Source organism: Aquarana catesbeiana, linkage group LG03 (genome assembly GCF_042186555.1).
Source record: "Aquarana catesbeiana isolate 2022-GZ linkage group LG03, ASM4218655v1, whole genome shotgun sequence".
Classification (NCBI taxonomy): domain Eukaryota; kingdom Metazoa; phylum Chordata; class Amphibia; order Anura; family Ranidae; genus Aquarana; species Aquarana catesbeiana.
This window is the reverse complement of record NC_133326.1, coordinates 438471888-438492862: the sequence shown is the minus strand read 5'-3', so window position 1 is coordinate 438492862 and position 20975 is coordinate 438471888. Positions and strand designations below refer to the sequence as shown.

Sequence of the window (20975 nt, the reverse complement as noted above, 5' to 3'; positions counted from 1 at the left end):
GTGGATGATTTCTTTATTCTTAATAAAGTGTACAAAATTGCTGACATTGCTCTGCCTTTCTGCTTGTTTCCATTTTAAGGACTGGCAGATATCACATTGCCTGTCATTCTTAGTCAGAAGTTTACACCTTAGAGTCAGCCTAGGGGGCAGGATCAAATAGGCTGAGTTGCCACAGGTGGCACAAAGCTATAGATTTCCCCTGTCTGGACTGTCAACAGAAACCACACTAGCATACACATAAAACATTGCTTTATTAACGTTTTTTGCAATCACATTGAAAGAACGCAAAGGTTTTGTTTTTTTTTGTCATGAGCAGTGGGTTGTGGTCCCATGTGTCTTAAAGCAAATGCTGAACTCTAAAGAAGAGTAAAACAATGGCAGACAAAACTAGTCCAAGCAACACAAATTGCATGCATATACAGTAACACTGAACAATTCCCATATATAATATTGCTGTAAGGAACGCCTAACATGGAAAACGTACAAAAAGGAGAAATAGGTCTTTGCATTAATGAAAAATACAATTTTCTTTCCGTCTACAAAGGAATTTCTAATACAAGAAAATAAATATTGCAACATAAGCCAAAAATAATTTATAATTGCTCTTTTCAATATATTTTCAATATTTCTCTTTATATTAAACAAATGGCACATCAATTTTATTTTTTTTTTTCTTAAAAAACAAAGACAGGAGTGTTCCCCCTGTGACATTCATATAGTTTTCTGCATCTGATGTGGTTTCATACTGTTTCATTTGCTGAATGGAGAGACAAAGAATAATCTACTTTAAAGAACAACCAGCAATACTGTGTAGTTGCAGAAGCAAGTTATCTTGTAAAAATGGTTCCCTTTACTTTACTTATAAAAGTCTGTAAAACTTTCCCACAAAACATTCAATACTTATTTTCTTTTGGCCTAGTTACAGTACATGTATATTGTGTTGTTATGTATTTCATTATTATGTTCAAAACTAAAGCACTGAAATTGTAAAATTATTTATCTTTTTATTTTGTTTTAAACTGGTCAATATGAAATATTTTCTATGAGCAAGTGGGTTTTTCAGGCTAGACCTTAGCTACTTTGCCAAAGACAGTTCTTTATAGTGCTGATCTGATACCAGTGCCATGGGGCATGCTGTATTTAAAAAAATATATATAATTTGGAAATAAAAACCATGTAGGGGATCATGTAGATGCGCAAATGCTGCATGCTTTCGGGTGCGATCCAGCTTACGTTTGAGGTTTAAGATTCTTTTGAGTTTCTTCTGAGCTGCTTTTGATCTGCTTTTCTTTTCTCATTGATTTGTATAGGAAGAAAAACAGTTCTCCTTTAGATGCCCAAGTACACTAACCCCAACGTCAGTTGGAAAACATATAAATTGATGTTAGAGTTGGTGCAACTGGGTTATTTGTTTGAATCAGAACTGCATTTATTTCCAAACAAATCAAAGCAATCAGGTTAGCCTGGATAAAAAAAATAATCAAAAAACATTCTTTAGTATCAAGGGGTTACAAAATCTCCGTGGTCCTTTGCCCCATGTTCTCACAGGTCTCTAATAAATGTTGGCGCTGCATGGAATCCGAATGCATCTTGCTGCATATCTTCTGGGAATGCCCAAAACTCCGAGATTTTTGGGATGTGTTTGAATAAATGATTAAAACAATTACGGGCATGTCTCTTGAGAGAAATCTAGTAGTGTTTCTACTTCATGATACTCCCTTATCTAACAAAAAATATAAACCTTCCTTACTGAAACATTTCCTTATCGCAGCTAAAGCCTGCATTCTGGCACTAAGAAAACATCTGTTCACCCCTACCAGGTCACGTTTGCTTGCCAGAATTGCAGAAATCCACCAAATGGAAAATCTTACTATGGCTATGAAGGTCAGGAGGAAAAGTATTAGCTGATTTGGAAACCATATTTCTTTTAAAAAGAGAAAACACCACTAGCCTCACAACAGTAGGTTAGACAATGCTCTCCCTTAGCTTGTCTTGACATTGTAGCAATGTTAAGTCGGGAAGGGGTGGGGACTTCCTTCCCCAACCCAACTACTCTCACTTACTTTCTTCCCCCTTACCTTTCCCGCCTTTTTTTCTTTTTTGCTCTCTTTATTCCTCTTGCCCTCACCACCCATTGGGTTTAGATATATGATTTCAGTTCCCTTTGTAAATTAAAGACACATATAAAAGAAGGTTCTGGGAAACAGTAGCCACTTGTAATGATAACTGGGATGCAACCACTGCAAACAAGTTTCATGATTCATTATTATGGTAACATGTACCCTATGTCTTGTCAACTTTTATGGCCGTTATGCAATGTCATTGTATTCATGATCTGTATTTTACAATGGGTACTTTATATTGATTAGTCCATCCCATATTTTTTGTACTGCTGTTTCTCCAATATAAACAGGTTTGATAGTGGACCTATGCTGAATGGAGCCTTGACTAGCATTTTCTTAATGCAAAATAACTCGTTCTGTTGATCCACTATCTATCAAAGCAAGGCTGTTAACAGAATTTTATGTAAAATTAGTTAGGGACTGACCACTTTAAAGAAAATCTGCATGAAAAATGCAAATTAAGCTCACCCTTGTCCCAATTTCACATCCTTGTCAATCTCTCCTTCTGGTTGTAGACATGTCGGGTCATCATGGCAAGGGTGGTTGGTGACTACATTGGTGCCACACACTACTTCCATTTACAGGAGTTACCACGTTTTTAGTTTTATTTTATTGTATGCTTTGGTTTTCCCAATGCCTGTGTGTGGATATGTGCACCTAGTTTAACACCATTGATCTTATTGATAGATCTTATCTTATACGAGTCATTGAGAAATTACTTCCTAGATGATATTTCCAAATAAATTTGATGTGTTTCTATGATATATATTATCATCTTTTTATAGATGGACTATAGGTGCATAAAAATTGAATACAGTTACCTTGTATCCCAGTCTTGAACAAGCGGTGGATACATGAAATGTGCCAACTTTATAGGACATATGCTAAAATAGTCCATACACATTGTGATATGCATTTTAATGATCACTTTTGTATTTGGGCTCTTTAGTAATGAGCAGTTTTATTATTTGTTGTACAATAAAATATACATTTTATTATAAGTGCAGTAGGATTAGGAGCATAATCCGTTCCAGAAGCATGCTTGTAATCCAAAGCACTTGTATAACAAAGCGAGTTTCCCCATAGGAATCAATGGAAACTCAGATAATTCGTTCCACAGTGACTGCTGGTGTATGCAGTACTGTATGTAGCCAGAGGTGCGGGGGCGCCAGTGTATGCAGTACTGCATGTGGCCAGAGGTGCGGGGGCGCCGGAAACGCTCGCAGACACTCGGGAATGGAGTGTCTCCAAGTGTCCCTGGGAGTCACTGGCGCCCCCGCACCTCTGGCCAAATGCGGTACTGCACACCCCAGCGGCTTGAATCCTGCTTGTCTTGCGAGACAACGCTCGCAAATCGAGTCAGGATTTAAAAAATTAAATAATTAGCTGGTATTGCGAAATGCTGGTAAACAGCGTTACTCACAATCTGAGGTTTCACTGTATTTGGATTTGTATTTTCCTGGCAGCACACTTAAAGTCCTATATTGTATTGTTGATCATATGCTTGTTCATTCTTATAGGATGATGCTTCTGGGAAATGAGATGTAATCACTTATAATATGAGATTCTACTGATTATGGAGTATATGGTACCCTTTTTAAACATGTATAACAAAGTTTAACTAAAGGCAAAACTCCTGTCAGGTTTTTATTGCTGTCTGTGCCCTCCTTAGTGAGATTCATCCTCTCTATTTGTCCTATTTACCACAATTACCAAAAGTGAAAATTGAATTCTGTCCCCAGAATAGGAATAGTAGGGATATCTTGCCATGGAGAAACTAGTTCTGGTAAACCAGGTCATTTTCTCTCACTTCCTGTCTGGCTATGGGACAGGAAGCCAAGGGAAATCTCCCCAATGGGACACAGATGGGGAAAAAATATATTATTACAGGTGTTATAACCCTTCTTTACTCTATCCAAAATTTAAAAACAAATTGCCATTAGTTCTCCTTTGATTTAAGAGATTGTTTTAAATAATTGCTGGATACATTCCTAAATATACAGTGGGGACGGAAAGTATTCAGACCCCCTTAAATTTTTCACTCTTTGTTATATTGCAGCCATTTGCTGAAATCATTTAAGTTCATTTTTTTCCTCATTAATGTACACACAGCACCCCATATTGACAGAAAAACACAGAATTGTTGACATTTTTGCAGATTTATTAAAAAAGAAAAAATGAAATATCACATGGTCCTAAGTATTCAGACCCTTTGCTGTGACACACATATATTTAACTCAGGTGTTGTCCATTTCTTCTGATCATCCTTAAGATGGTTCTACACTTTCATTTGAGTCCAGCTGTGTTTGATTATACTGATTGGACTTGATTAGGAAAGCCACACACCTGTCTTTATAAGACCTTACAGCTCACAGTGCATGTCAGAGCAAATGAGAATCATGAGGTCAAAAGGAACTGCCTGAAGAGCTCAGAGACAGAATTGTGGCAAGGAACAGATCTGGCCGAGGTTACCAAAAAATTTCTGCTGCACTTAAGGTTCCTAAGAGCACAGTGGCCTCCATAATCCTTAAATGGAAGACGTTTGGGATGACCAGAACCCTTCCTAGAGCTGGCTGTCCGGTCAAACTGAGCTATCGGTGAGAAGAGCCTTGGTGAGAGAGGTAAACAAGAACCCAAAGATCACTGTGGCTGAGCTCCAGAGATGCAGTCGGGAGATGGGAGAAAGTTGTAGAAAGTCAACCATCACTGCAGCCCTCCACCAGTCGGGGCTTTATGGCAGAGTTGCCCGACGGAAGCCTCTCCTCAGTGCAAGACACATAAAAGCCCACATGGAGTTTGCTAAAAAAAACACCTGAAGGACTCCAAGATGGTGAGAAATAAAATTTTCTGGTCTGATGAGAAAAAGATAGAACTTTTTGGCCATAATTCTAAGCATTATGTGTGGAGAAAACCAGGAACTGCTCATCACCTGTCCAATACAGTCCCAACAGTGAAGCATGGTGGTGGCAGCATCATGCTGTGGAGGTGTTTTTCAGCTGCAGGGACAGGTCGACTGGTTGGGAAAGATGAATGCGGCCAAGTACAGGGATATCCTGGATGAAAACCTTCTCCAGAGTGCTCAGAACCTCAGACTAGGCCGAAGGTTTACCATCCAACAAGTCAATGAGCCTAAGCACAACTCCGTGACTGTTCTTGAATGGCCCAGCCAGAGCCCCTACTTAAACCCAATTGAGCATCTCTGGAGAGACCTAACAATGGCTGTCCACCAACGTTTACCATCCAACCTGACAGAACTGGAGAGGATCTGCAAGGAGGAATGGCAGAGGATCCCCAAATCCAGGTGTGAAAAACTTGTTGCATCTTTCCCAAAAAGACTCATGGCTGTATTAGATCAAAAGGGTGCTTCTACTAAATACTGAGCAAAGGGTCTGAATACTTAGGACCATGTGGTATTTTAGTTTTTCTTTTTTAATAAATCTGCAAAAATGTCAACAATTCTGTGTCTTTTCTGTCAATACGGGGTGCTGTGTATACATTGAGGAAAAAAATTAACTTAAATGATTTTAGCAAATGGCTGCACTATAACCAAGAGTAATAATTTAAGGGGGTCTGAATACTTTACGTCCCCACTGTATATCTTAATATATATATATATATATATATATATATATATATACATACACATATATAATAATTTCTTTTTCCCCCAGTCAGAGTCAATTCGCTTTATTGTTTTTTTTGCCTTCCTCTGGATCAATGGTATAGAATGGTGTATATGTAGGTTTTCTATTTTGTTTGTAACTTTTTGCAATAATAAGGTATTTAAGAAAATGTGTGAGATGTAAAAAATTTGCTCTTGTTTATTTCTTGTTTCGATGTGGTTTTGTTTTCATAATTATACATATTTATAATGATCTGCTAATACGGGAAGATAAGTGAATTATAATATTTGTGTAGGTGGCAGCATTCTTTCACATAAAAAGTATTTTATATCGCTGCTTCCCTCCAGTGCTGCGTCATGCTAGAAACTCATACAAACAGCAACTTGCAACTTACAGTAAATACTCTAAAGTGTGATACTTTTCATTTGCTAACTGAATACATTTTATCAGAAAGCATTCAAGAACATGTTGTTCTTTTTGTCTGGCCACATAGTTGTACCATTTCAGCTTTGGTTGGATACCGATGTGTTGAAACCATCAACCATCATGCATCTATCCAGAACGGAAATATCAACTTTCAGTGGACTTTAATCTAAAGAATGGGTTTTTGTAATTTTTCCTAACTTTGTAAGCAGTGCCATAACAAGTTTTTCCCTCCTGATATGCTTTTCTTTTTTTTTACTTTGTCTAAAATTTACAGTCAGTCAGAAAATAAGTGTCTTGTCAATATTTGTTGGGTTGAGAGTTATTATATACATAGAGAACAAAACCTTAATGTTTAACAGGTGGGCACAAAGAAAGCTGGTTGTTCTTTAAAGAAAATTCTCAGTTTGTATTCTGTACTGATCGGGCAAATAACACTAAAAGCAGGTCGTAAAGCAATGGTTTGTGGGTAACTTGGTATCCATAGTTAACTGAAGCACACAGAAGCAATAACAGTAAATGCAGCATATTACTTATTGGTATTAAACCAATATTAGTAATCATATCTAAATTCTAACAAGCATGTAAAGTGGAACTAGTCCTAACCTGTATTTAACATTTTAACACAAAAAACCTTCATTGGCTCCAATATAGTAAAAGTAGGAGCTCTGTAATCCAAACTGATTGGATTCTGCTAATTACGAACAGCCACCTGAACTATCTAGTTTCATTTGCCCACCAGCAACATAGCCAAATACGAAATGTGTTGTAACCGGGCAAGATTATTTCACATCATGCACAACACTCAACCTTATTTATCAAAGTGTTTGAAGGATTCTTTGTTTCAATCTCAAATTGAAAATGGAAGAAAAAGTCTTATTCTTTGTTATGGGCATGACATTATTTTCTTCAGACACTTTACTAAATAACACAGGGCATATTTATAGTATAATCCTTGATTTGTTTCTATATTTGTGTAGTTGTAAGAAACAAACTACTGGAGTGAAACATTATAGAAAGGTATAACAGTGACCCTTTAAGCTGCTGGTACGGCTGTTCCTGAAAGGCATTTTGACAAGATAATCATAACTGATGATGTAAAGTGAGTTGTAAATGAAAACAGTAGGGGGTGCAGTCATTGCAGACTTTAAACTGTGTATGCAGACTTTTTTTATTTTTACTGTTGGATGTTGTGAGCTCATATGATCTAAGTTTCAAACAACTGCAGTTTTGTTTTGTTTTTTTACCCCCAATAGTTTGCTTAAGGTACATATCTGAACTGTCTGATTGACTTTTAGTCATGTACAAGCATTCTTTGGCATCTGCTGAATGATTTTCGTCTGACTTACAGTATTCTGGGAGTATATTTTGCTTTGCTGGAAAAGCTACAGGTTTGTAGGCCGCAGAAATGCCCCGTGTTTGTGTTTTTGCTTTTTTATTCATTCAATTATATGACCTGTGGTTTTCCCTGAGCTCACCCTGGGGTCACACAAACTGCAAAATATCAAATACATATTTAAAGAATGCTGTAAGATAAAATGAGATGTTCTGACGCATACACAATTTCACTGACAGAAGCACAAAGCATTTTTTTTAAGGCTTAAAGGGACTCATATCACTGTGTGTTGGCTAATGTGCTGATCGTCTCAAAAGTCAACAGTGCTTAGTTTCTGTTATGTCCCTGTACAACAAAGAAAATAGTTTTTCGCGCCATTATTGGCAACAGTAGGTTTTTGCTGCATCAAAGCATCATGGGCCTTCTGACAACTGAGTTCACCTATACATGTTAGCGAAGGCAAAATGACTCCATCCTCATATGTAAGGATTTTAAACCATGTCACACACACTAAATTAAACAATATTATTATTACGCTATAAATGAGTGATCATTTTTACATTTTCATCGAATTTTCAGAACACAAACTGGCTACACAAAAACCTTGACTTGAAATTTACAGATCTCTCAAAAAATTGAAGTGCAAACGAGGTAAAAACCTGAGACATGTACATCTATACAATTTGAAGCCAACATAGGTACAACAAGAAACAATGGTTGAAGCTGGTAGTTGGTACTAGCCCTGTGAAATGAGTTAGGACACTTCACCTGTAATGACACGACCCTGAATGGACATCATTAGAAAGGGTTCTCAAAATTGGAAGCGCTGTATTAGCTCTCAGCTTCATTGTTTGGTACAAAGATGGTGTTGTATGTTAGCAAAAAGGGGTCCATTATCTGTTAAATAAATACAGCACACTGATAGTGTTTATTGAGTAATGTGAACAGTGTGGAACATAAAAGTTTAGCTACCCATATATAGGATTATTGGCCAAACAACTTAGTTTTAAACCTAATTTCATGAAAAACTGGCCACTGTTAAGGGGAGACTCCCCACCTGATCAATAGAATATATATGATACGCATAGCACAGTAACTGTATATATATATATATATATATATATATATATATATATATAGCTCCATCACAACCTGTTCTGTTGCCTGGAACTAACAGATTGGGCCATATACATGGCCAAAAACTTTGAAGATCAGGCCACCTGTGTCTCAGGTCTGAATCAGTAGCTTAATCACTATGTGTATGGCCAGTCTCCTAGACTGATAAAAGGGCTTAGCTTTACCCGGAGTAGGAACTCCTATGTTCCTTGAAGTAACTAGGAAGCGCTGTTGACAGTCATTATTGTGGAAAAGATCAAGATGCCACAGGTTATGTACAGTGCAATTCAAAGTCAGTATCCACCCTTATTAGGAGAGTTTCTGACAAAAATGTGTTGTTGGAAATTTCGGAGGAACCTATTCTGTCCCACTGAAGTCAGCACATGGATTAGTTACCAGATCTTTGCATAATTTCCTTAGAGTACCAGTGCATTGTCATAAGCAGGTCACCAAACAAGTGATATGCACAAAATGTTTAACTGTCTTTTTTTTCCTGTTCTCTTGACATTAGATGCCATGCTATCTATGTGTGGTTGTTTCGTAATGATCCTCTTTAAACAAAAGACTGTGGATAATCCACAAAAGTGCATTTATATACATATTTTCCATTTGGAACCCCTGCGCTAAATAGATAATCCCAATATTTTTTTGCCATCATCTCTGTTGACAAAACAGGATGCAAGCTTTCTTTAGTGTAACCAAACATGTTATGTCAGGAAATCTGAAATGTTGTCACTTTAGTTGAGATACATCTTTCATGATGCCAAGCTGGCCATATTTTTAGGTGTGTTGGTACTTGAACACTATAGATCACCAACAACGGAAGTGTTAGAGGCAGCCCATTCTCACAATATGGCATTTACAGTTGTAAATATCTTCATAGTGCTGTTACAAAGGAATGGAACACGCATTAGAACTTAATTGTAACTCAATCACGAGTGCTGATGGAACGGGATATCCCTTATATTGATGAATGGGTGGTTTAAAATGTCTTGTTACAAAAACAATTACCTAAGTTGTCCCCTCTTGGCTCTACCACAGGGGTGAAGCCTAGTTTATCCACCTGAGCAAGTAAATCCAACTAGCTTTTAATGGGCTTAGCCATAATTGTTTTCCAATAGATGTTTGCACATTCCATTTACAGACGTAGCAGATGTATTGATAAGAAGAGCCTTGCTTGGCTCATAGTGCCACACACTTCTGCTATGTACACGTCTGCTTTTGGCCAACAAAAAAGTCCCGGACGGAAGAGAATGAGTTGGAGAAGAACAAAGATTAAACTTTTAAACAGCTGGAGTTGCCTTTCCCTACTTATAAGTGCTTTCTTCAAATAAGCAATTATTTTGTGCTTTTTTTTTTCCTTTTGCTTATTTTACTATGTATTTTTTTCTTTTTTTAATAAAGGGAGGACATTTCATTGAGCATTTTCATCACTGCCCTTACATAAAATAATGCCCATTTAACGTTATCCCATCATCCTTTAACAGTTTTCTTTGGGGTAACAAGCGCAAGTCCTTGATTTATGTGCTTGCATTAAAGGGCATATGCATTGTGATCTACCATGAAACATTTACAGTAGAACAACCTGTGTCTGTGAGGCATAATGTGTAAATTGCAGAGAAAGACAACTGTGCTGAACCTGCATATGTGTTACATATATGTGACTATATGTAAGACATATTACAAATACATGACTCCTCTGGAAAGAGTAGGTGTGTTGGAAATGGCAGTCATCTCTTGATTTAGGCATCATTGAGCTGTCCAGTTTCTTTCCAGCTAGAAAATTAAGATGCCAAAATACTCGTTCGAACAATATCATCACTTGATGGGTCAAACTGGCTAAGTTGCATCCTTGCTTTACTTGACTCCTCGTCTGAGTCAGTCATTTCAGCATCTGAATAGTAGCCATCAGTTTCATTGTCTAAATGGGGGTTTTCTTTGGGCATTCCCCTGACTCGAAGTCCATTTGCCCTTTCTGGATCTACACACTTCGTCTCCAGATTTGTTTTTCCTCCCTTTGGTAACTTAAACCTTGCAACAGTTTTTGCACAACCCAACGACTCAGGCACTTTGACAAGAGAATCAGACTGGGGTTGTGTGTATCTCACTGTCATTTCACTGTTATTTACTTGACTCTGATCTGAGAAGCTATGTACACCATCAGACTTCAACACAGAGCCCTTTCTCAATGTCTTTTTCTCAACAGGGCCTTTGTGGTCCACTTGTACCTTGGCAGCTCCTTTGCCAGTTTTGTTTGATTTGGAGTTGTAGCCAGGAGGTATTTCAGTCTCATCTGATAAATAATTTGCATTATTCCATTGGGCTGAGTCATCCTGCGGATTCCTATGAACAGTTTCAGAACTGTTTCTTGGTAGTTTTTTCCTACCGTTCATTCTTGTTTTGCTTTTAACCTTCTTTACAGTCTCCATCTGTTTGAAAGGAGATTTGAGTGAGTTATCCATCATGATGCTTAACAGTGTCTCTTCATCCTGTAAGAGTTCTTCTGACAGAAGACCAGAAGTGTCATTCTCTTTGTGACCATTGTTTAAGGCCCACTCGCTCATTGTCATGTTCTCAGTGGTAATCTGAACTGACTGAGCTAGCCAGCTGTTAAAAAATGTGCCATCTATAGGAAGTGTTGATGACAAACCTAGAAAGACACATAAACCACACATAAACAAATATTTTAAAATATTAAAATACAGTTTCACACAACAATGCAAAATTCAGTGTTGAAAAACTGTCATGCAAAATATACTTGACCTTGATTCTAAAATGCTAATTGACTGGCAGTTATTCTGACCCACTAGCTTCTATATCTTTTAAATCACTGATCTCAAACACATACATAGAACAAGAAACTAGTAAAAACTCATTATCTGCACACATGTTCCAGGTAAGAGCCTCAAAGTATTCAAGCAGCAAGGTCAGCAAGACAGCATGGAGGCTAGCATGCTCAAACGCTCAGCAATGGCAGCGCCCATTTTTCTGTTATGACAGGTTTCCTTTAACCACTTGCCCACTGGGCCTTCCTAACCAGGCCAATTTTCAGCAACTCTCACATTTTGAATGACAATTACTCAGTCATGCTACACTGTACCCATATAAAATTTTTGTCCTTTTTTCCACACAAATATTGCTTTCTTTGATGGTAATCACCACTGGGTTTTTTATGTTTTGCACTATAAATGGAGAAAGATGGAAAATTTTGTAAAAAAAATGCATTTTTCTTTGTTTCGATTATAAAATGTAGCAAATTAGTAATTTTTCTTTATAAATTTTGGGCAAAAGTTATACTGCTACATATATCATTGGTAAAAAAAAAAAAAAAAAAAAAAAAAACACAAATCAGTACTGTATATATTATTTGGGCTTTGGGAAAGTTTTAGGCGGGGTTCACACCATTACGAATTCACCGCATCCAATTTTCAATAGCAGGAGATTTTGACCGGCTCCCTATGGAGCCGGTTCACATCTCTGCTGCAGCTCAGGCTCGAATTTGCACAGGAGCTCTGTGCGTCCTTTGGTCTGTTTCAGGTACGAATTCAGCCAAAAATTTGGGCTGAAATCAGACCTGAAACGATGAACCAGGACGCACCGGACCCCTACTGGAAGCCGCATGCGGCAATAGTGTGAACCCAGCCTTAGAGTCTACAAGCTATGGTGGCAATCATTGAAAATTGATCACACCTGATATACTGATGGCCTATCTTATTTCTTGATACACGAAGTGCTGGTTCACACCGTGGTGGCTTCAAAATTCCTAAATTTTAAGCCGTCCCGTACAGCACGACTTCAGCGTGGCTTGAAAACAACTTCTGTAAAAGAAGTCAATGCAAGCCGCTCCAAAGTCGCCCCTAAAAAGGTGCAGGAACCATTTTCTAAGTTGGAGTGACTCGAGTCGCTCCGATTAGAACGGTTCCATTGCACTGCATGGAGTGTGACTTGTCAGGCGGCTAAGTCGCCTGACAGGTCGCCTCCATGTGAACCGAGCCTAACAAGTCAGGAAAGTACAAATACCCGCCAAATGACCCATCTTTGTAAAGTGGACGTTCCAAGGCCTTTAGTAAGAGGCATAGTGTGTTTTTGGAAGTTGTACTTTTTTCCCACAATTCTTTGCAAAATTAAGATTTTTTTTTTTTTTCACAAAATTGTCATATTACCAAGTTATTTCTCACACACTGTATAGGCATACTTGCAACTACACCCCAAAACACATTCTGCTACTCCTCCTGAGTATGGCGATACCACATGTGTGAGACTTTTACACAGCCCAAAAAATGAGATTCTGCTACTCCTCCTGAGTATGGCGATACCACATGAGACTTTTACACAGCCTGGCCACATACAGAGGCCCAACATTCAGGGGGCACCGTCAGGTGCTCTAGGGACAAAAAAATAACAAATCAAATTTCCTGACTACCTATTACACTTTTGTGAGGCACTGAAGGGCACTGATAAGCACTGTAGTGGCACTGTTGTGGCATAAATGAGCACTGATGTAGCATGGATGAGGCATAGATGTGGCACGGATGAGCACTGATGTTACATGGATGGGCACGGATGAGGCACAGATGTGGCATAATTGAGGCACAGATAGGCATGAATGTGGCACAGATAGGCATGAATGAGGCACAGATAGGCATGAATGAGGCACAGATAGGCATGAATGAGGCACAGATAGGCATGAATGAGGCACAGATGGGCTAGAATGAGGCATAGATGAGGCAGGGATCAGTATGTACAGTGTGCGAGGAGAGGAGAGAGCTGAACCGGACATGCGCCGGTTTGTTGACAAGCGATTGCTCCGTCATCGGGTCTGAGAGGACATCATTGTACGCCCTCCCAGAATTAGTGGACCGCTCTGTAGCAGTCATTCGGCTATGGCCCGGTCAGCAAGTGGTTAAAGAGACTGTAACTTTGCCTATTCAGAACAGTCAGAGAAAAAGGGAATTCCTTTTAACTTTGCAAAAGCACATAATAAAACTGGAAGGAAAAGCTATAGTTGTATAACATTTTGTGAGATTTCTCAAAACTATATTTACCTAGTTGTCCTAAAACAGAACCGCTTCCTCTTCTTGCTCTTTCCTTTTTCTCCGGACTTCCTCTGAGACCGTCTCTGCTTTTTCGTTTGGGATCAGCTTTTTTCCCTTTTATTTTTTTCTTTGCTTTTTCTGTTAAAATAGATGGTTTGTTTAGAAAAATAAAAATGACACGCACAATTATTTAACTACTTCACCATCAGAAGTTTTACCCCCCTTCCTAAACAGGCCATTTTTTGCGATACAGTACTGTGTTGCTTTAACCTCCCTGGTGATAATCCCAAGTGTGGCTCAGAGTTTAATTTCAGTACCATTAGTGGTAACCCCGAGCCACACTCGGAATTGCACCTCAGGATTCTGGTCCAGGTTACTTACCTTGTCCCCAGGATCCTACGATGTCTCCCCTCTGTGTCTGCGGGCTGTGTCCTCCGCCCGATGCTCTGTGTGCTGGGCTCTGTTCCCTGCGAGCATTGTAAGGCGCGGGGACGGAGCCCGGCGGCAAATTCAAAAAGTACACAAAACATAACACATACAGTACACTGTAACCTTACAGATTACATTACTGTATCAAATCATTTCACATCCCTTTTGTCCCTAGTGCTTTGTCCAGTGCCCTGCATGCACTTTTATATTATATACACTGTTCTTTCTGCCTGGAAACTTGAGATTGTCCATGGCAACCAAAAAGTGTCTCTTTATGTCAAAAGTGGTTTTATAGACCAGCTATAAAACAGCGATACTAAATTAGAACACTTGCAGAATTGATAGTGAAACGTGGGGAATTTTATTATAATTTTTTTATAATTATGTATAGTTATTTATTATATTATAATTTATGATTTTGTGTTTCAAACTTTATCATACCCGGGATGTCTACTAGACTCTTGTTTGAACAGATTTAAGTGTGTTATTACAAAGAATTACAGGCCTACAATATAAAACTCCAAATTTCTATGCAAAACAATGTACTGCTTTGAGATTCAAAAATCTCATATAATCATACCGCCAGGGTGGCTACAGTGGAAGTAAACCCTGATGAGTTTTACTTCTATTTTTGTTCCCTGCAAAGTAAAAGCATAATGTGCTAGTATGCATCACACATTATGTGATACTTAACTGCAAACAAAGCCCACGCTGTCCCTGCTGGCGGCCGCATCCATGTTCGCCCCCCTTCTTTCCGGGGCCACGGACTCCAGCTCTGTGACTGGCCAGAGTCGCGTGCCAGTCACGGCACTCGTTACTGAAGAATCGGCACGGAGAGCCGTTTTTTCACAGTGCATGCGCCAATGACTTTATCAGCACAGTACAAAGTAAATATCTCCTAAACGGCGCACGTTTAGGAGATATTGACTGTACCTATAGGTAAGCTTTATTATAGGCTTACCTATAGGTACAACTTGAAAATGAAGCTTTACAACCTCTTTTACTGACAATTGCGTGGTCGTGCGACACTGTACCTAAATAAAATGTATGTCCTTTTTTTCCCACAAATAAAGCTTTTTTTGTGGTAATTAATCACCTATGCATTTTTTTTTTTGTTTGCACTAGAAACAAAGAACGAATGAGAATTTAGAAAAAAAATTATATATTTTTTACTTTCTGCTCTAAAACACATCCAATAAAAAAAATGTAAAAAAAAATCTAATTTCCTCATCAATTTAGGCCAATATGTATTCTGCTATATACTTTTGGTAAAAAAAAAATAATCCCATTAAGCGTATATTGATTGGTTTGCTCAAAAGTTATAGCGTCTACAAAACTATGGGATATTTGTATTAATTTTTTTACTAGTAATGGTGGAAATCAGCGACTTATAGCGGGACTGCGGTATTGCGGCGGACAAATCGGACACCTGACACTTTTTTGGGACTAGTGACATTATTGCAGTGATCAGTGCTAAAAATATGCACTGTCACTGTACTAATGACACTGGCAGGGAAGGGGTTAACATCAGGGGCGATCAAAGGGTTACCTGTGTGCCTAGCTACTGTTTCAGTGTAGTGGGGGGGTGCTTTTACTACCGGAAGACATAGATTTGTGTTTCTGCTTTACAGAAACACAGGATCCATATCTTCTGTACTGACAGAATGACAATATGCCTTGTTTACAGGCAGACTGGCATTCTGTCAGTGTAACGAATGATCAGTGGGTGCCAGTGGAGATCGGGTCCTGCTGTGTAAAATCAAAGCAGAAGCGAGCCGCTGGCAGCGCATACAAGCGCCCAAAAAACCCAGAAGTGCAGAATCACATATATATATATATAAATATACATAATTCTGCACAGTGCAGCCGCCCTGTAGCAGTAAATCTGCTATGGGGCGGTCAGCAAGTGGTAAAAACTGACTAGCATATGTGAAATACCACTAAGCACAGACAGGTTAAAAAGTAAATTTACAGTATAGATCCACTTTGCACTTTAAAAGTCAAACGCACTTTTTGCCTGCCATATTGCAGCTGAAGTAGGATCTGTTTGATAAAGAAGCTTGAAGTTGCCTAGAGCTAAAAGTCTATCCAACTTCTAGCTGACTACATCTTGTAGTCAGTAGACTAAGTTGTTTCTGTCACTTAACCCTTTCGCTGCCAGGCCCTGTGCTCCATTTTTACATTCAGGTGGGCCAATCCATTTTTGCAATTTTTTCATTGCTTTACAGCTTTCAGAGTTTGTTAAAGACCCACAAATTATATATTTTCCAAAAGCACATGACCAGTAGAATACAAATAAGGTGCTACTGATTTTAAGGGCACAATGATATTTGCGAAAATGTTTATCAAAACAATATTTTCGTTAAAAATATACTAAAATCATTATCAACAGATAAAAACACAGTACATTTTACAAAATTCCTACTAAATATAAAAGCTTAACCTGTATTGAGTTAATAAATAACAAATATTTATAATTTTTAGATTACGCCTTTTTGCAAAATGGTGAAAACTGAACAAGCGCAAAAATGTAAATAACCAAATTTCTCTAAAAATCTGAAGGTTTTCCAGAGCTTCATTGACTAAATGGAAACCCCTGAAGCTGTCACTCTTTGGTCGTCTTGCGACCCTGAAGATGATGATTTTACCTCAAATCCTATACCTATTCGAGACGCTCCCAATACCCATACCAACCCCACACCTCAAGAGATTACAGGGCGACCTGATAAAGATATATAGACCCTAGGACTCGAACGTTTAGATCCTTTCAGGACCTGCAAAAAGAATTTGATATTGCTAAACAAGCTTTCTTTAGCTACCTACAAATAAGACATTATGCACAATCTCTAGTCCCTAATCTTCAATTCTCCCCTCTGACTTCGAAAAACTGTGCTTAGAGAGTTCGTCCCCTAAAGGTATGATCTCACAAGCCTATCAGCTTTTGACCTTTGATTCTTCGCCAGCCGGACCCCGTCATGCTTATATGGGAAAGTGGGAGCGAGCCTTGGGAACGGATATTCCCTTACATACCGGGCAGCTCATATGGTCCTAGGCCTCTAAGAGCTCTGTATGCACGCTCTACAAAGAGAGCCAATATAAGATTTTGTTCCATTGGTATCAAACCCCAGACTTGCTCCACTCCATATATCCATGGGCTGATGCTCGCTGTTGGCGTTGTGGCAAAGATAGAGGGACGCTATTTCATATTTATTGGACATGCCTCCTGATCACTCCGTATTGGCAATTGGTACATTCCCTGCTCCGATCCATCTTTGACACTGAAGTGCCTTTTCATCCGAAGACTTTTGTGTTGGGTCTCCCACCAATTTCTCTCTCAAAAATGTCCAAGAAACTCATGTCACATATATTAACTGCTGCCCGTTGCTTGGTGGCCTTAAAATGGAAGCAGAGAGAACCACCCTCGCTATCGGAGCTGCACTCCAGGGTCAGAGATGTTAAGAGAATGGAGTACCCGACAGCCTCCTTGAATGACAATCTTGAAAAGCACAATCGAATATGGGAGCTTTGGGTCCTCTTCGAAAATCCCATAACTTAATTACCCTTATCACAGACATGGGTTTTCGGGTTCCTTCTGCTTCTGGGGGGTCGTGGACTTCGGGGGCAGGGAGCTGTACCATCATTCCCACCATGCTCCATTACTTATCTCCCATCTCTACTCACCTCAGCTTACTCTTTCCTATCCCTCTATTCCCATTTCTTCTTTCTCTTATCTTCCTATTCTCTTTTAACCTACTTAACTTTGTTTAGTTCTACAAGGTATACAAGCAGTAATATTTGAATACTGGTACGCTTTGGCAGCTTCTTAGCGGTTACTTGATCAATTGTCACACAAAGCCTTGCTTTTTTCATCAAGAGCAGTTTGTCTGGACTTTACTTTGGAAGTACCAATTAAGTCTTACACTGTATTACCTTGTATTTTATGTTGTCATTTTTTGTTTTATCTGGAAAAACTCAATAAATAATGTCAATTTTTCAAAAAAATCTGAAGGTTTTCATTGTTAGCTTACAGCTTTCATAGTTTGTTAATGACCATCCAAACCATATATTTTCTGAAAGCATAGGACCAGTAGAAAAAAAAAAAAAAAAGAAGAAGGAGCTACTGGTTTTTAAGGCCCCACGATATTTGCGCAAATGTTTACCAAAAGCAATATTTTCGCTAAAAATACACTAAAATCATTATTAGCAGATACAAATGCAGCTAGTTTTACAAAATTCCTAATTAATATAAAAGATTAACCTGTATTGAGTTAATAAATAACCAAAATTTGTACATTTTAAAATGGTGAAAACTGAAGTTACATGAATAAAAACAATTTACTCTAAAAATCCAAAGGTTACCATTTTTCACTTACAGCTTTCAGAATTTGAAAAGACCTGTCAAACTAGAAATATTTTGAAAGCACATGACCTGTAGAATAAAAAAAGTGCTACTGATTTTTTGAGCCATGCAACAATTGTGCAAATGTTCATCATATCGCTATTTTCACTAAAAATACACTAAAATCATTAATAGTGCACATAAACACAACATAACTTACAAAATTCCTGCTAAATTACTACTAAAGCATCGTTCACATGGGGCATACTAAAGTGTACGCCCATGGAGGGCCATGTTTACCCACATGAGGATGCACAGGTGTTCCGTGCATCCCCGTACAGGCAGTCCCTGTAAACGTGGATGCAAAGGCTGCACAGGCATAGTTACTGTTCCCAATTTGACATCCGTGTGGGTGTGGGTACATGACCCTGAACGCAGACAGTGTGAGCTCAGGGTCATACATGTAAAATTGGGAGCAATGGCTCTGTTTGTGCAGTTGCTACATCCCAAATGACATCAATGGGACTGCCTGCACAGAGATGCACGGAACACCTGGTCTGCCTGTCTGTTTTTCAGGCGGGCCCAATCGGACGACCCATTGTTCTTTATGGAGAGGCTGATGTAAATGGACACGTGTCAGTTTATACCCGCCTGCATCCGATACGATCCGGTTCGCTAAAAACAGATGGATGGGGATCCCATTTCCCATCCATCTAGCAGATCAGATGGTATCCGATGGAACATGAGCTAATAGCAGAGGGACAAATGAGGTCCTGGCCACCTGCAGGTACTTCTGTAGGTCCATACAGTGTACGGACCTGGCAGTGAAAACGTTAAAGCACAAGAGTTGTCTATCATTTAAAGAGGAAGTAAACCCTCTGGGGAAAAAAAAAAATAAACACCCTGCAAGACAAAGGCATAATGAGCTAGTATGCATAGCATACTAGCTCATTATAAATGACTTACCTGAGATCGAAGCCCCCGAAGCGCTCCTCCGCTGCTGCCATATCTCCCGGAGTGACTTCCCGGTATCGCAGCTCCGGCGCTGTGACTGACCGGAGCTGCAATGACGTCACTCCCATGCGCGCGGGAGCCACCACTAACGGCACGCTCAGTGTGCCTGCGCGCCGTTGTCTAAGGCGCATGCGCTGTAGACATCGGTGCCTGTCTTTTGCAAATATTTCTTGCACCTATAGGTAAGCCTTAATCTAGGCTTACCTGTAGGTAAAAGTGGTCTGTAAGGGTTTACAACCACTTTAAAGTGTATTCCTGTTACTGACTGGAAGCCATGTGTAAAATGTCACTTCCAGGTCCCTGTGTCACTTTCCCCAGCCAGTATGGTTGGAGAAGAAACAAATTCTGCAAGCTCTACAATGAATTAGTTTCACTGGAGGACAGGTGAGACACCAAGGGTCTTTTAGAAAATTACCAAAAAATCATAAAAATTGAAAACTTTCTGAGCTGCCTCCACCCCCACATACATGCAGCTACTAATGTAAATGCACACGTTGGGGGTGCCTACGCATGAACTTGTTGATTGTGCTACACATGTTACATTATCACTGTGCATGCCAGAATGAGAGCAATAATTCTAGGCCCATTATTCATGGTTAACTATAAACTGAAGGGTCTTTTAAACCGTCACCTATGGAAAATATAGGGTACCAAAGTTTGCTGCCACTTCAGAGGTGCTGGTGCTGCAAAAGGATTAATGGTTTGACTCAACCCCTGTGATTGCCACTTTTGCAAGACAGCCACTTTTTCTAGACAACTTTGTTACTTTAAAGGAGGCTGACAAATTATGGATCTAATGGCAGAATCGGCATGTAATAAAGGTGTGTTATGGGGATACAATCAAAGAAAATCAAAAACTGCTGCACTAATGTTATTAACAGACTATCATATACAGTATCTCACAAAAGTGAGTACACCCCTCATATTTTTGTAAATATTTTATTATATCTTTGGTTAATAGATGCTAGTGCCATAGCATGACAGAAACATACACTGAGGTGTGTGCATGTGTGACTCTGTGTATGTTCTGAAAGAAAGCAGGAAGGTAAAAAGCTTGAAAATGGCAAAGTGCAACTATGGGCAAAGTAAAAAATGACACAGTATCTCACAAAAGTGAGTACACCCCTCACATTTTTGTAAATATTTTATTATATCTTTTCATGTGACAACACTGAAGAAATTACACTTTGCTACATTGTAAAGTAGTGGGTGTACAGCTTGTATAATAGTGTAAATTTGCTGTCCCCTCAAAATAACTCAACACGCAGCCATTATTGTCTAAACCGCTTGCAGCAAAAGTGAGTACACCCCTAAGTGAAAATGACCAAATTGGTTTAATGAGCCCATTTTCCCTCCCCGGTGTCATGTGACTCGTTAGTGTTACAAGGTCTCAGGTGTGAATGGGGAGCAGGAGTGTTAAATTTGGTGTTATCACTCTCACTCTCTCATACTTCTCACTGGAAGTTCAACATGGCACCTCATGGCAAAAACTCTCCGAGGATCTAAAAAAAAAAAAAAAAAAAAAAAAAAAAAAAA

The 20975-nt window shown here is 39.0% G+C and overlaps 1 protein-coding gene across 3 annotated transcripts in view; it reads right to left on the bottom strand.

Annotated features, from left to right (window-relative positions):
- Window positions 1-232: 232 nt before the first annotated feature.
- JADE2 (jade family PHD finger 2) overlaps window positions 233-20975 on the bottom strand; it is a 1082209-nt gene continuing 1061466 nt past the window's right edge. For all 3 annotated transcript variants that reach the window (XM_073620794.1, XM_073620796.1, XM_073620797.1), the window contains 2 exons: window positions 13667-13795; window positions 233-11271 (listed from right to left, as the gene is read on the bottom strand). In XM_073620794.1, coding sequence (XP_073476895.1) covers window positions 10406-11271; window positions 13667-13795 — 995 coding nt within the window. In that variant the 3' untranslated portion in view covers window positions 233-10405. The remainder of the gene's footprint in view (window positions 11272-13666; window positions 13796-20975) is intronic.